At 43.2% G+C, this 16868-nt stretch overlaps 1 protein-coding gene and 1 long non-coding RNA gene across 4 annotated transcripts in view; one reads left to right on the forward strand and one right to left on the reverse strand.

The window, feature by feature from the left end:
* Window positions 1-9734: 9734 nt before the first annotated feature.
* On the forward strand, window positions 9735-14208 carry LOC141407863 (uncharacterized). The gene is made up of 5 exons (XR_012418945.1): window positions 9735-9919; window positions 10887-10970; window positions 11508-11634; window positions 12610-12721; window positions 13885-14208. It is a non-coding gene; the product is annotated as an uncharacterized lncRNA (long non-coding RNA).
* IL12RB2 (interleukin 12 receptor subunit beta 2) overlaps window positions 12907-16868 on the reverse strand; it is a 92656-nt gene continuing 88694 nt past the window's right edge. For all 3 annotated transcript variants that reach the window (XM_074004191.1, XM_005543079.5, XM_005543080.5), the window contains one exon: window positions 12907-14012. In XM_074004191.1, coding sequence (XP_073860292.1) covers window positions 13470-14012 — 543 coding nt within the window. In that variant the 3' untranslated portion in view covers window positions 12907-13469. The remainder of the gene's footprint in view (window positions 14013-16868) is intronic.

The following is a 16868-nucleotide window of genomic DNA, read 5'->3' on the forward strand; positions in this document are numbered from 1 at the left end:
CAATGCAAGATAATTGTCAGGTTGAGATTAATAGTAAGTGGCAGCTTCCCAGAAATTTGGGTTGTTATTTGGCCCAAGCTGTGCCCTGGGATTACCACTTAATCTTGCTTGACTTTTAAGTTCAAATTTGGGGGTTATGTGAAGTGATTGAAATAAATCAGGCTGAGGAAGTCGGTAATTTCAAGAATAGAGCATGGTTGTAATCTAAACATGAGAAGCTTAAGTTTAGGAAATGGTTAGACTATAACTTGCTAAAACCATGAAGATTTTGGTCACAGATGAAAATAATGAACATTGGAAATGAATGCCATTTAAATAAAATGCTATATGTAAGCCAGGGGTCAGCAAAGTTCAGCCTGTGACCTGTTTGGTTTGGTTTGGTGCATCCCTGGGTTAAAAATGGTTTTTTAGGCTTGTATAGGATTAAAAAAAAAAAAAACTCACAAAAAAATGTAGGCAGCCCAGCATAAGATACTACCCTTGACAGAAATGTTTGCTGACCCCAGAACTGTCACTTTCAGGTTACTAGAGTTTGTTTTTTTGAAATAGTCTGGCTCTGTCACCCAGGCTGGGGTGCAGTGGCATGGTCTCAGGTCACTGCAGCCTCCACCTCCTGGGTTCAAGCAATTCTGCTTCAGCCTCCCAAGTAGCTGGGATAACAGGTGTGCAGCACCACACCCAAGAATCACTTGAACCCAGGAGGTAGAGGTTGCATTGAGCCAAGATTGTAGCACTGCACTCCAGCCTGGGTGATACGCTGTGTCTCAAAAATAGAAGTTTACTTCTAGGTTCAAATTAAGTGGTCTACCTGACAGGAAGCTCTGAAATTAGAAGTAATTTTAAAGCATACTTTACATCTCTAGTCAAAGTAAGGGCAAGATAAAACTTGTTAGTAAAACATGTTTTGTTATTTTCTGAATATGTAGCCAGCAACATAAAATATATTCTGAAAGCTGTTAAGGGGTGTATAATGTGTTACAGAAATACCATGATTATAGTTTAGTATTTCACATTTAGTGACATTTTCAGATCCCTTTGTGTAAGTCCTTTGTGTTGTGCAAAGAGATTTTTCCATGAGATGAGAATTATGAACATTTTATATAGGTAAACTCCATAGGTTGGACTGGGGCAGAACTTAATGGCTCCTGGAAAGTGCCCCCCCCCCTTTTTTTTAAGAGGTTAGAATGCCCATTTGGACAGAATTTAGCTTTTGTGCTATTGATTACTTCTGTACTAAACTGGTAGCCAGTTCACTTCTAAATGGAAGGGAAAAAATTACCCACACAAGTTAGAAAATGATTTGCCAAATTATTTTTTTGAGTTAGTATGTATGTACTGTTTTAAATCAGTAATGTTTGTTCCTTTTGCTGCCCATTTGGGAGTATGTGGCAATTCCTAGTGCTCTTGTATGACATTACTCTTCCTGAGACTTGTATATGCAAGAAAGTATATATATAAAAGATAAATGGTGGTAACTTATCTGAGTTCTGATTCATTATGGACTTTCAGAAATCTAGATAATTGGTTCATACTAGGTGCTCAATTACTCTGACCTTGTGTGGCTTTATTCCTTAAATAGTTGCTTTAGGCGTTACTGGGTAGATGCATGGAAATTGAAGGGCTAATATTAAGGATTTTAATAATGCGTTACTGAGTAGGGAAAATGGGAAGTAGCTTATCTTTGGACAGTTGTATTGCTTTGCACTAATCACCTTGTTTGCAGTTGTAGCTGATTCAGTTCTAGATTTTAGGACCAAAAAGATCTCTAATTTAAAGAAACGGTTTTCATATACCTAGAATGAAGATTCTGTTTAAAGTGGTCTTGGTTAACTTGGTTCTTGACATTTTCCTAGAATTTTTTTGGATTGGGACTAAAATGTTCTATTAGCCAATGAATAACGTCCAAGTAAATTTTTGTTTTATTTTGGGAACTTTGCATATTGAATTCTTTGTGTTACACGTAACCCACAAAGATGTTGCTTCATATGGCAGCTGCACTCTGAGAGTACTAAGGTAAGCATGTGTTTAGACATTGTCAGAGTGCTCCGACTGCTGGGGTTCTTTTGGAAATAAATGGGCTGAAAATGTGTGGATTTTGTATTTTTCCCATTACATGACAACATGTTTAGGCCTTCATGATTGGTGAGCTAAACACATCTTTGTTTAGAGATAAGACAATTGATTTGTGTACTTACCTGAAAATTCAGAATTTTGTGTTTGTTTTTGAGACGAATCTCACTGTGTTGCCCAGGCTGGAGTGCAGTGGCGCTATCTCGGCTCACTGCATCCTCCGCCTCCCGGGTTCAAGCCATTCTCCTGACTCAGCCTTCTGAGTAGCTAGGATTACAGGCGCCCACCACCACGCCCGGCTAATTTTTTGTATTTTTAGTAGAGACGGGGTTTCACTATGTTGGCCAGGCTGGTCTCGAACTCCTGACCTCAGGTGATCCACCTGCCTCGACCTCCCAAAGTGCTGGGATTACAGGCATGAGCCACCGTGCCTGGCTGTTTTGTTTTTTGAGACAGGGTCTCGCTCTGTTGCCCAGGCTAGAGTGCAGTGGCATGATCTTGGCTCATTGCAACCTCTGCCTCCTGCGTTCAAGCAGTTCTCATCCTTCAGCCTCCCAAGTAGCTGGGACTAAAGGCGTGCACTACCATGCCCAGATAATTTTTGTATTTTTGGTAGAGCGGGGGTTTCAGCATGTTAGCCAGGCTGCTCTGGAATTCCTGGCTTTAGGTGATCCACCCATTTCAACCTCCCAAAGTGCTGGGATTACAGGCATTAGCCACCAAACCTGATCAATATTCAGAATTTCTAATGAAACTTCCACTTTTTTAATAAAAAGAACTTTTCATTAACAACTACAGATAATTTGGTTTTAATTTGATTTTGTGTTCTAAGCTTTGTAGTATATTTCTTGCATATTTGCCAAGCCTTTACTTAGGTGCTAAAGCCTAAATCAGGATCTTCTGAAAAATGTATGGGAAGCCTGGATTGGATAAAGCTTTTCTTAAGGCAGATGTTCATTGGTCACTATTCACAGGCAAATCAATACATGTGGCAGGGATATTGTGTGTGCTTCAGACCTCTGTATTTTGTTCATAACAGTATACGTTGAAGATGGAGCGGCACTTAGTCACAGTATATCAACAAAATTCAGTAGATTTTGTTGATACACAATCCAGTATTAACAATTGGACTGACCTCTCTAGCATTCCAGTCAAATGCTAGAGCTGGAAGTCATGTTGAATTAAGAAATACTTTGTATGCTGAGTACTTCTAAGTGAAAATACAACAGGAGAGGTTCTCTTCAGGAGGAAATTGACAGTTTATTAAGAGAAAACTTCCAATAAATCGTTTATTGAAGAATTTAACCAGCACTTCTCAGTTACGGGAGAGCATGGATGTTTCCTTTTTTCAAAGTCATCAATCTCTTGCTACTTAGGGTTATTAAACCTTAAAAATAACTGCAGATTTTTAGATGAAAAATTTTGACTTGAAGATTGCAGCTGTAGCTGATGAAATGACTTACTGATTATCCTTGCAAATTATTTTAATCTCACAAGCAGGTTAAAAGTGGGTGTAATTCTTTTTAAGCCATCTCTACAGCTACTCTGAAAGCTACTCTGCCAAAGACAGATTAGAGGCTGTAAACTAAAGAGACTGAAGTGTTTACAGGAAGGCAAAGGAATCCAGTCAATTTAAGTATGAGAGTTGGGAAAAAAAAAAACTTCGGAAACAAGTGTTGTAAAAAGAAGGAAATGCTCTGTGTTACTAATTTTCATCCAATTTTGTAAGTGGTTTTACAGTTTTTCTAACTAGTGAAAATGCCCTGAGGGTGAGTGGGTGTTCTGCCCTTACTTGAAGTGTTTCTTTGGGTCCTATTACCTATAGGTGGTAAAACACCTGAAATTGGAAGGTATCTTGAACCTCACCTGTCATAGTCTTGCATAGGCACTGCCAAAAGTCTCTTGATGGAAGAATTCCTTAAAGTTGTGGAACTTGAAAAGAGGCCTGAATTGACCTAAAGGGACCCTTTGGCAGCATATGATAGGTTTGTATCTTAGTGAGGTGATGGAAGTCTCAGAGGAGCCAACTTTAGAATAGTTTTGACACTTGCAAAGAAGTGACCACTAGCAAAGTATGGAGCCAATTACCACAGAATGAAGGAAAGGCACTTATTTGTGTTTCAACAGCTCAGCAACAAAATTGAGTTAAATACAGCCTTAGTTCCTTTTTGTTTAAGAAATAGCCTTTATTTTTAGAAAAAGTCAAGTAAATTGGGTGGAGTTCTAGATATTTCAGTTAAAGAAGAGGGAAGAGCATATTTTCTGGTTACTTCCTGTTCAAAAGAGAATGTTTTTATTAATGACTTAAAATACTCCATTTACCAGTTTACTTCAAATAGTTCTTTTCAAGGAGTGGTACTTCCTTTTTCGTGGCCTACCTGTGCCTTATAGGATTTAGATTAGTTGGGTAGGTAAGAGCAAATTCAAGAGTGCCAGATTTGTCCTAGTGTTAATTTGTTTTTAAATTTATCTGGTTTTTTAGGTTGATTTCTGAAGAAACAAGAATGAACTAGATTTCTGAAGAAACAAGAATGAACTAGAACTTCAGGTTGCCTCATAAAAATAACTTTTTTTGGTCTGAGTTTATTTCAAAGGTTTTTTGGAGACTTCAAAGATTTGTACAGAATCACAGTTACAGTCAACTACAGTGAGAATCCCAATTGATGTAAACTTGTACAGTATTTGCATAGAATGGAATTCGAGAGTATTTAAAAGTTATGCTTTGAAACTAGACTGGTGTAAGGTATTCGTTGTGTGAATTCCATTGTTATTTAACCTTTGTATCTGTTTCCTCATCTGTGAGGTGGTAAGAACTGATTTACAGTCCTTAAAAACTCTGTGCACTAAGTAGTGTTATTGATTATAATTAACAATTCCTATTAGAATAGGAATTGGCGAAAATTGGCTTATTATATTTTTATTTATTTCGAGACAGAGTCTCATTCTGTCATCCAGGCTGGAGTGCAGTGGCACGTTCGTGGCTCACTGCAACGTCTGCCTCCCGGGTTCAAGTGATTCTCCTGTCTCAGCCTCCTGAGTAGTTGGGATTACAGGCATGTGCCACTACACGCAGCTAATTTATTATTATTATTATTTGTAATAGAGATGGGGTTTCACTGTGTTGGCCAAGCTAGTCTCGAACTCCTGACCTCAAGTGATCCACCTGCCTCGGCCTCCCAAAGTGGTGGGATTACAGGTGTGAGCCACCACGCCTGGCCTATACATAAATTGGATTTCAAAGACATTACCTTAACTACTACCTTAACGCTCCCATCCCCACATCACTTGATTGTATCATGTGCTTTGCCTTTTGGTCTGACAGAAGCACTAAGGGTCAATGCGAGTGCCAAACACAGAAGGCAGAGGGCAAAAGAAACATGGGCCAGGGCCACAAAGAAAGTAGTCAGCAGTATCTGTTTCTAGACCCAGTGTCCCAGGTCTTTGAAAAGAAATTGGTAATATTTTATTGAGTATCCAATTACAAGAGTAGTGAATAGGTGTGATTAAAAGAATGCAAAACTTGAATTAAACTATGGCTAGAGATAACCATGGTTAGCATTTTGATGTATAGTCTTTACTACTTTTTGCATTGATTTACAAAAGTGAAATGATTCTATTCAGGCTTTCTTTCCTTTTTATTTTTTTCCAGATGTCATTACAAATATTCAGCCTTTTGTAAATCACCATTTCCATGTCAAATATTGATATGCCTTTTTTTTTTTTTTTTTAAAGAGACAGGGTGTTCCAGGCATAGTGGCTCACTTCTTTAATCCCAGCACTTTGAGAGGCCGAGGCGGGTGAATCACGAGGTCAGGAGTTTGAGGCCAGCCTGGCCAACATGGTGAAACCCCGTCTCTACTAAAAATACAAAAATTAGCCGGGCATGGTCGCGGGCACCTGTAATCCCAGTTACTCGGGAGGCTGAGTCAGGAGAATCGCTTGAACCCGGGAAGTGGAGGTTGCAGTAAGCCAAGATCATGCCACTGTACTCTAGCCTGGGCGACGGAGCAAGGTTATGTCTCAAAAAAAAAAAAAGACGGTCTCACTCTTGCCCAAGTGATCCTCCTGCCTCTGCCTCCCAGGTAGCTGGGACTACAGGCATAAGGCACCATACCCAGCTAAAAAAAAAAAAAAAAATTACAAAAATGGGGTCTTGCTATGTTGTTGCCTAGGCTGATCTTGAACTGGCTTTAAGTGATCCTCCGGCCCTGGCCACCTGAAGAGCTGGGAATATAGGCATGAGCCACTGCACCCAGTCTTTCTTATACTAAAAACAAAACAAAAACTGCACAGAATGCTTTTTATAAATTCTAAGATACATCCCAAATTTCAGGCATATTAATATGTTAAAAAAATTGTGCATCATAGATATCAGTGGCATATTATAGTTTTATTGGCATTTTTTTCTACTTAGAACATAAACTAATGAGATGTCTTAAAACTGGTGGAGCGTTAGATTCCTTGAAATTCAGTGTTTCATTGTACAGATATGTCATGATTTAACCAGGTCTCTACCAAAGGGAATTTAAGGCTTTTCCCCCTCACTTCCTGCCCCTCACCATTTTATAAAATCAAATGCTGTTGAGGGATCCTATATTCAATTTAATATAATTATACTGTTCCTTGCGCTATAGTGTAGGAGTGGAGTTGCTTATTCAGATTTTATTGAATATTGCCCATCTGGCCTCCACAAAGGGGCCAACTTACACTCCTGATTTTTATTTATTTTTATTTTCATTTCTATTTTATTTTATTTAATTTTTTTGAGATAGAGTCTTACTCTATTGCCCAGGATGGAGTGCAGTGGTACAATCTTGGCTCACTGCAACCTCCACCTCCCAGGTTCAAGTGATTCTTATGCCTCAGCCTCCTGAGTAGCTGGGATTACAGGCGCTCACCACCATGCCCAGCTAATTTTTTTAAGTAGAGACAGGGTTTCTCCATGTTGTCCAGACTGGTCTCGAACTCCTGATCTCAAGTGATCCGCCCATCTCGGCCTCCCAAAGTCCTGGGATTACAGTCATGAGCCACCATGCCTGACCTGTTGCAAGTATTTGCGTGTGTGTGTGAGAGAGCGAGAGAGAAAGAGAGTTTTGCAAGACTTTAATTTTAATCTATTTTGGAAATTCATTCTAATTAGGCTGTAATGTAATGATCCAATTTGTTTCCATCAGCCAGCAGATTGATTGAATTGCTTATCTTTTTCTAGGGTGGGAGGAAGACTCCTATCTCTTGAGAGGTGCTTTACTCATGAGGGTTGACCTAACAGCCTAAAGGTAGATAATGTGAACTTCCATGAGTCCTGCAAGTTAGGAAGAGGAAAACATGCCTCCTTTGGAGGGCTTGAGTGGTGCTATTGGGACAGGTGACAACTGCATTAGATGACTAAAAAGAGTAGAACCTGGTGGAGAAAAACCAAGAATCGTACACGGGGAGCTGACTATAATAGAATGTGTCTAGTTTGGCATTGCTTTCACAGGTCTCAGGGGATTGGTGAATTCATGCTGAAGCTGAAAGGCTATTAATGGAAGCTGAAAAATTGGGACAATGTGAAGAGAAGAAGGAAGATAAAAAAACTAACACTAGTTTAATTTTCCTCTTGCCTATAAGGTAGATAGAAACTCAGAAAATAAAATCTCTGGCTTCAGGGAAAGAGGGGTCCTTCAAAGATATTCATGGTGAAGATCTCACAGTTGATGGTGACGATTTCCATGAATTCATTAAGAATGAACTGAAGGGCTAGGCATGGTGGCTCACACCTGGAATCCCAGGACTTGAGGAGGCCGAGGCAGGCAAATCACTTGAGTTTAGGAGTTTGAGACCAGCCTGAACAACACTCCGAAACCGTATCTCTACAAAAAATACAAAAATTAGCTGGGCTTTACTCTCAGACCACAACTAAATACAGAAGCAACGTCTGTGACCAGATAGTGGACGTCGGGAGGTGTTTCCCCACATACCAAGCAGTGGACGTCATCTTATTGTCCTCTAATTCAGTGCCAACACTATTCTGGGTATTGGGAATCCAGAGATAGTGTCAGATCCCACAAGTTCCAGGCTCAGTCCCCGACTGCTCCATCCCTACCAGTTGTAAGTCCAGCCCCTGGAACTTCTGACCGATCAGCTTCAAGTTGAGGTTCCCACAGCCCCCTCTTTGGGTTTAATTTACTGGAGCAGCTCACAGAACTCAGGGAAACAACCTTTATTGGTTTATTCCAAAGGATACAGATAAAGAGATACATAGTGCAAGGAATGGGGGAAGGGGCATGGAACTTCCATGCACCGCCTTTCAGGAATCTCCACATGTTCAGCTATCTGGATTCTCTCTGAATCCAGTCCTCTTAGATTTTGCTTTTTGTTGTTGTTTTTTAAGACAGTCTTGCCCTGTCGCCCAGGCTGGAGTGCAGTGGCATGATCTTGGCTCACTGCAACCTCTGCCTCCTGAGTTCAAGCGACTCTCTTGCCCCAGCCTTCCAAGTAACCGAGATTATAGGCATGTGCCACCATGCTTGGTTAATTTTTGTATTTTTAGTGGAAATGGGATTTTCGCCATATTAGCCAGGCTGGTCTCAAACTCCTGGCCTGGAGTCATCCACCTACCTCGGCCTCCCAAAGTGCTGGGATTACAGGTGTGAGCCAACCGTGCCTGGCCCTCCTGGGTTTTTATGGAAGCTTCATGACATCAGCATTCCTTCTCCCAGAGTATGGGTAGGACTGTCTCATGGGAGGGTCTTAAGACCCACAATTGGAAACGCAGGGGAATGTTAGAGTGAAAGGAGGGTAGGAGAAGGTCAGAGGCCAGCCCCTGAGGCCTGACACACCCAACATAGCAAAAAACTAAGGAGGGCTATGGGAGTTACTGTTATGGGACAGGAGTCCCCATCCAGACACCAAGAGGGGATTCTTGGATTTTGAGCAAGAAAGAATTTGAGGTGAATCCATAAAGTAAAGTGAAAGTTAAGTTTATTAAGAAAGTAAAGAAATAAAAGAATGGCTACTCCATAGAGCAGCGGCATGGGCTGCTCAATTGAGTATACTTACAGTTTTTGTTGTTGTTTTGAAACAGAGTCTCACTCTGTTGACCAGGCTGGAGTGCAATGGTGCAATCTCGGCTCACTGCAACCTCCGCCTCCCGGTTCTAAGTGATTCTCGTGTCTACAGGCACATGCCACTATGCCTGGCTAATTTTGAATTTTTAGTAGTGATGGGGTTTCACCATGTTAGCCAGGCTGATGTGGAACTCCTGACACCTCAGGTGATCCACCCACCTCTGCCTCCCAAAATGCGTGAGTCACCATGCATGACCTGAGTTATTTCTTGATTATATGCTAAACAAGAGGTGAATTATTCATGAGTTTTCCAGGAAAGGGGTGGGCAATTCCCAGAGCTGTGAGTTTCTCCTCCTTTTAAAACCTATAGGGTAACTTTCTGATGTTGCCATGGCATTTGTAAACTGTTGTGGAGGGAGCGTCTGTTAGCATGCTAATGCATTATAATTAGCATATAATGAGCAGTGAGGATGACCAGAGGTCACTTTCGTCACCATCTTGGTTTTGGTGGGTTTTGTCTGGCTTCTTTACCACAACCTCTTTTATCAGCAGGGCCTTTGTGACTTTACCTTATGCCAACCTATCTCATCCTGTGACTAAGAATGCCTAATCTCCTGGGAATGCAGCCCAGTAGGTCTCAGCCTTATTTTACCCAGCCTCTATTCAAGATGGAGTCACTGTGGTTCAAACACCTCTGACATCATGAGCCAGCAACCGTGGATGGAAACCAATATATATCATTATAAGACCACAAAATTACTGACAATTTTCCTGAGGAATGAAAGCCTGGCTGTATGTTGGTGAGTATCACCTAGACCTGGTGAACCCAGCAACTTGGTTTGGGGTTTTTACTAGTGGTGGGAGGCAGCGGGGAGAAGGGCAGATTGTGAAAACCACTTGGGGCAATGGCAGAACAGAGTTACCCATCCTCTGTCATTCATGGAAAGAGGACACTGTATCTGGCAGACTGAGCTGCCAAAGACATGCTCAAATACGTCTTTAAAACCAGAAACACCCCTCCATGCATCACAGTGGTGCTGTCAACAAATGGGAGAGAATGGGGTTTGGGAAGGAAAATGAATGAATGCAAACAATTGTTCCAATAAGGAGGAAATGGGCACAGATGAGCTGGCTTCTGGAATAGAAAGAATAAGACAAAGCAGTGGCAGGTGATGCTGCTGCGAAAAGAAAATCAGTCTAAGCCAAAGGGAAAAGCCAAGCTGGGAACTGCATCAGGCAAACCTGCCTCCCATTTTATTCCCCTCCTCCCCCCAAAAAACTGCATACTTTCCTCACAATTTGCCTACGAGGACTTCAAGATCTTTACTCTAAAACAGTTCTGTTGAATTTCACCATAGCTGATCTTCACAGGCGTGGGACAAAGAATAGACAGAACTCAGAGTCATCCCTCTGTTCACCTGAGCTACCTCCTTCTCACATGTAAATTATGTTTTTAGTAAAAGGTTGATCAAAACCCCAAAAGAATGCAACCTTTTGTCTCTTATTTACCTATGACCTGGAAACCCCCACTTTGAGTTATCCTGCCTTTCCAGACCCAACCAATGTACATCTCACATATGTTGATTGATGTCTTATGTCTCCCTAAAATGTGTAAAACCAAGCTGTGCCTTAACCACTTTGGGCACATGTCCTCCGGACCTTCTGAGGCTGTGTCATGTGTTATTTGGCAAAACAAAAACTTTTTAAATTAATTGAGACCTTTCTCAGATACTTTTGGGTTTACGATGCTTACTTTTTTATTGGTAGCTACTATGGACCAGGCATGATGCTGGTGCTGGGAAACATTGCCAAAGTTCCTGCTTTCAAGTTGTCTGTAGTCCAACAGAGAAAGTAAGTATATGGAAATCATGCTGAGGAGGCCTCAGCATCCCTAGGAGTCTTTAAGAGTCAAGGAAGGATTCTTTAAAAAAAAATTTTTTTTTTTTTTGGGGAAGACAAATGAAGACTGCAGTATCATATGAGACTTTAAGGGAAAGAAAAGGATGGGGAGGTTAAATGGTAGACTTGGTAAAATGGGGTATTGTAGACACAAGGGAGGGGAGGAGAAGAGTGACTGAGATGGATGAGAGGTAATCAAAAAGAAACCAAAGATAGGAAAAACCGGGTATTGTAAGAAAACAGTGAAGTTAGCTCCCATTGCCAAAAGATAATAGGTTGTTCTGCTTCTGAGGAGGTGGCCTTATCTGTCACGGTTTGTGCCAGTCAAGGGCATGTCCTGGGTGCAGCAAGCTACAGTGATGCTGAGAGGAAAGGAACCACTGGGGGTGCCGCACAATAATAGCTAAATAGAGTGGAATAGAAATAGAAAGGAAGGAACTTTTCAAAAAAAGGCTGAGAAAACTATAGGTGTTAAGTTTGGAATTGCAGGAAACAAGGACATATCAAGAGTTTCAACCCGAAGAAGCAGAGCAACTGTCCATCACTCAATTTCTAGAGCTCTGAGGGAAATCTGGAAAACCTAAAGCCCAAGAACAGTTATTTCTACAGGACTGGGGTATGTATGGACAAGTTTCTAGTTCCGCACATTAGGGAAGAAGTACACATTTGCAACAAGTACTTTGTTAAATGAAAATCCAGAGGATGATGGAGAAACCATCTCAGTTCCAATGTTCATGTGGGAAGGGGTAGGGGGTAGACCCCAGGCTTGACAGGAATTTAAGGAAAAGTTTTTTGGATCTTTTATCTTGTTCTTTAGGGAAGAGCACTATTAGCAGTTTAGACCGAGACTTTTCTCCACTAGTTAGGCAAAACTGCCTAAGGTGAAGAGACAGAGGCAGCAATGGGCCAGGGAGGGTGGCAAGCCAGGGGCCACAGTTTTAAAGAGCAAAACTTGGATCATGTTCCAAGTCCATGCTGTGGAAAAGAGAGTTATCTTCCAGGCTGAACTTGAGCTGGCAGAGGACCAGCTCAAAATCTTCTCGGGAATTGAAAGCTGTGCCTTTGGGAACAGGGGACAGACAACTTCTGAGGACAACCTTGGAGTCTGGGGTCTTAGACCCTGAGACAGCCCTGGTCCTAAAGGCAGGGCCTGCTGCAACAAAAAGAGGAAACAAGGAGTCAGAGAGCCTTTGGACCAGCCCTTTACAAGACACCCGACCTTCAGAGGGGGAGGCTGGGTTGCCCAAGGTACTATGGTACTATGGTGAGTTTACGGTAGGTCTTCACTATCCAGATGCCCTTGATTTGCTGGAAGAGGATGAAGCCAAAATAAAACAATAATCCAGCAAAACTAGGAAAAAGGCACATTCTTTTTTTTTTTTTTTTTTTTTAAAAAAAAAAAAAAAAAAAAAACAGTCTTGCTCTGTTGCTCAGGCTGGAGTGCAGTGGCGGGATCTCGACTCACTGCAAGCCCCACCTCCCGGGTTCATGCCATTCTCCTGCCTCAGCCTCCTGAGTAGCTGGGACTACAGGTACCTGCCATCATGCCCTAATTTTTTTTTTTTTTTTTTTTTTTTTTTTGTATTTTTAGTAGAGACAGGGTTTCACCATGTTAACCAGGATGGTCTTGATCTCCTGACCTTGTGATCCGCCTGCCTCGGCTGGGATTACAGGCGTGAGCCACCGCACCCAGCTGGAAAAAGGTACATTCTTAGACTTCTACAAATAAGACCAGTCATGATCACCTTGGGGGCCCTTTTACATTGGTGTTTACCAGTGTCTTTTATGTCTTCATCTGTAGAACTACGTTGATTTGTTTTGAAGGCTCTTAATAATCTAGGAGCCATCTAGAGCTGTGCTCTCCAATACAGTAGCCAGTAGCCATGTGTGGTGATTTAAATTTACAATCAAAATTTAATTCCTCAGTCAGGCTAAACACATTCCAAGTGATTAACAGCCAATGTGCCTAGTGTCTAATGTATTGAACAGTGAGTGCAGAGGTAGAACATTTCCATCATCTCAGGAAGTTCTGTCGAACAGTACTGATCTGTTGTGTACAGCCTGCTGTGTAGCGGGTGCTTTAGAAATAGTCATTGCATGAATGGTCCTCTAGACTGTATGCCACTACTAAGAGCTGTGGTTTCTACTCTCCTCCTCATTTCCCTTTCTGGCCAGCATACCAAGAAATTTACTAGGAATTCACATTGGAGTCTAGGTCCACACAGTGAAGGATGTCATCTTAAGGCCCTGGGAAAGGCAAGATGAGGCATCTGGGTGAAGACCAACTCCCAGTTCCTAAGACTCCCCCAGAGCTGGCTTGACTGTCCTCTAGCTGCAGCCAGACTGATGGCGGTACCCAGAGATGACAGCCGCTGGAGCAGGGGCCGGGGGAATTGGGACAGGCTGTGCTGGTTGGGGGCACACTGACTTTAAAGCTCCAAGCCTCACCACTCAGAGCATGAGGGAGTCACACCTCATCTTTAACTGATCCAGAGTCAGCTTATCACCATAGGAGAAGGTGAGTGGGTGAAGAGAACTTGAGGGGAAAACAGAAAGGGAGATGTGCTGAGGCTCCAGTTCTTCCAGAGAGTCAGTGAGAGGCACCTCATGTGAGGGGAGGTCATCTATGTTGGAGGGTAAGTAGCCATCGTGGGTGGGAAGGTTGCCCGCTGGGAGCACCGTCCAGGGACTGGCTGGGTTTTCTGGCTTTGGGTAGGAACCCCTGCTCTCCAGCACCTTGTACAGATCCACCAGTTGTCTGCTCTCAGCTGGGAGAGCTCTTGGAGGTGGTGGGCTTGAGGCACTGTGCATCATGTCTTTCTCTGAGGCCTGGTGACCTTGGATTCCTTTTCCCCTTTGTGGCCAGTTGGAGCAGTGGGGACGTCTGACAATTGGGGTCACTTGATGAAGGACTTCACTGATGACCAGGGGTTCAGGATCTTCAGGCATGGACCAGTCTATCAGGAGCCTGTCCAAGGGCAGCTGTGTCTTCTCCTGAGCAAAAGGAGGAGGAAGAGGCTCACACTGCTGTAGAAGCGACCTTAACAACCTATTTCTCCAGGGTTCCCAAAGGCCTCACAACCTGCACTGTCGCCTCAGCCCCGGCTGCAACATGGTGGGCACTGGAGTTTGCGAGGTAAGAGAAATAGTTAACATTGTTGGGGAGGCAGAGGGGCAGGAGCCGGAGACTCCTCTCAACCCCCAGCCAGTGAGTGATTCACTACCCTGCTCAACCTTCAACCTGTCTCTCTCTTTTCTCTTTTCTTTTCTTTCTTTCTCTGTCTCTCTTTCTCTCTCTCTCTTTCTTTCTGTCTTCTTTTTTTTTTTTTTTTTTTTTTTTGAGACCAAGTCTCCTTCTGTCACCCAGGCTCGAGCTCAGTGGCCCAATCTTGGCTCCCTGTAACCTCCACCTCCCAGGTTCAAGCAATTCTCTTGCCTCAGCCTCCCGAGTGGCTGGGATTATAGGTGTGTGCCACCACGCCTGGCTAATTGTATATTTTTGGTAGAGACAGGGTTTCACCATGTTGGCCAGGCTGGTCTCAAACTCCTGACCTCAAGTGATCTGCCCACCTCGGCCTCCCAAAGTGCTGGGATTACAGGCATGAGCCACCACGCCTAGCCCCATTTCTAATGTGAACCAAGCTGTACTATCTGCTTTTCCTCAAGGACAGAGGTCACTGGATATGCAAAGGAAAGGCTGAGACTGCTTCTGTCTTGGGGAAGAGGCAATGAAGCCTTTAGGGTCACACTAAACAGGTGATGAAGGGACACAAGAGCTGAGTCCTGAGAGACGTGTGGTATTTTCCAGGTAGGGAGGTGCTGGCAAGGAGGACTGGTGTATTTTGGAACCTGCTAGTTATTTCTTATGACTGGTAACCCGAGACTTCAGAAATAGGAGGCGGTCACATCACACAGGGCCTTTTAAGTGACACAAGGGTGTTTGTGCCTTGAGAGAACTACTGAAAGGTTTCAGGCAAGGTAGTATTCCTTGTCAGATCTGCTTTTAAGAAAGACAACTTTGGAGTAACATTTTTAGAAGAAATTTTCATCTTTTTTTTGCCTTTAGCTAATTGTGTTTGTAACAGACAAAATTAGCTTATACTTTTTAAAATTAATTAATTATCTCACTTATTTTCTCTTAGCATTCTGCCAGTGACCAGCTCTTCAATGTCCTATCTCTTTCCTTTCCGAACTTGCTGCCAATTCCTGAGTCCAAGTCCTTGGCACTTTCCTATTAACACTTTTTAAAAACTGGGCTTTAATTGGGGTCTCTTTGCCTCCTAGAAACAATCCTACACACTGGTTGTCTGATCTTTCCCAAGCAGAGGTCCAGAGCCTCTACTGACTTGGCTTCCATGTACAGTCAAGATTCCAGCATTGGCCTGGCAATTGGTTCCTGCCCTTCCTCCACCTCCCTGTCTTTCTCTTCAGAAGCTGCTCTTTCAGCCACTGTCCCAGTCTTACTAATCACGCCCTTCTCTCAGTGCCCCACACACTTTTGCTTCCACCGCCAGCCTTCACCCTGCTTGTGTGTGCCTCCCACTGTCCCATGCTTGGTGCCTTCTCCTTCCATGAGGCCCCTGGTGACTGTTCCTTCCCCTGGATGCCTATTCAATGAAGAAACCACCGTTAGGTTCTTGGCATGTGATGTTTTGTGCTGTCACTTTTTTTAAATGTCTGTAAGTTATGTGTGCACAGGGACCATGTCTTACAGGAGGAGTAGGATGACAAAAAATAGCCGTGGGACAAGGCACACCCTGGGGACTAGTCCCAACTCTGACACCATATCCTGGGGAAAACCAGTCTACAGTGGTCTACTGAGGCCTCTCTAGGGCCTCAGTTCTCCGATTTGTCCAATGACAAGTTGTGCAAGAGGGGTTTGGTCTGGATCTTCTTCTGACATCCCCTCCCTTGCCTTGGACATGGCAAGTGTCAGGAAAGTGAACAATGGCAGTGTCTCAGAACAGATTTCCACAAAGGGCCCTGCCAAGCTAGAGGATGTGTGTGTGTGTTTCACTTTAGGGAAGCTGCTCTTTTCTGATCACTACCCAAACTGGCCCTGGCATGTTGGTCTGGCTCGGAACACAGCTGGCAGCTCTGGGAAGCTGAGCTGCCAAAGTGCTGCTACCACAGATGTGGGAGAGAGTACACCCTGTGTGGAAATGGCTTGTCGTTTTCACAAGGTGAGGTGTTTGCTCTGCTGTCAGGAGAGCAACAGCAACACTGAGAGGCCGCTTCTCACGGCTTTTACAAAGCGGGCCCTCTGGCTGCCAAGTCCTCGGGGGCAGGCCTCTTAAACCACTATCAGTTCAGGAACCTCATGGACACTATTTTAAGCTTTTACAAGTTGGATAACACTCCAGCAATCCCCTTTATGATTTGGCCTTTTCCTTCAGAGCTTTAGGGCACATGGTTTTGTAGCCATATCTTAAGAAACAGTAGGGGAGGGAAGGCCTGAGAGCTCAAAGCACATTTGCTAGAAGGGGAGGACACACTATTGTGTTTCTGTTGTCTGCCTCTGCCTAGCACCCAGAGAGCAGTTTGCTTTCTAAAAACAGTCCACCTCCTTCAAGGGTCAAGCCACATGGGGTTCTAAGGCCATCTCAAGGCCTTCATCCTGGAGGCCATATTTAAGCTGCTTAATTTAAAAAATTTTCTAATTCACTGGTTATTTTTGCAAAAAAATTATATGCACATAGTGTTCTTAAGACATTCTAGGCCAGGTGTGGTGGCTCATGCCTGTAATCCCAACACTTTGGGAGACTGAGGCAGGTGGATCACTTGAGGTCAGCAGTTCAAGACCAGCCTGGCCAACATGGTGAAACCCCATCTCTACTAAAAATACAAAAA

Source organism: Macaca fascicularis, chromosome 1, assembly GCF_037993035.2.
Source record: "Macaca fascicularis isolate 582-1 chromosome 1, T2T-MFA8v1.1".
Taxonomy (NCBI): Eukaryota; Metazoa; Chordata; class Mammalia; order Primates; family Cercopithecidae; genus Macaca; species Macaca fascicularis.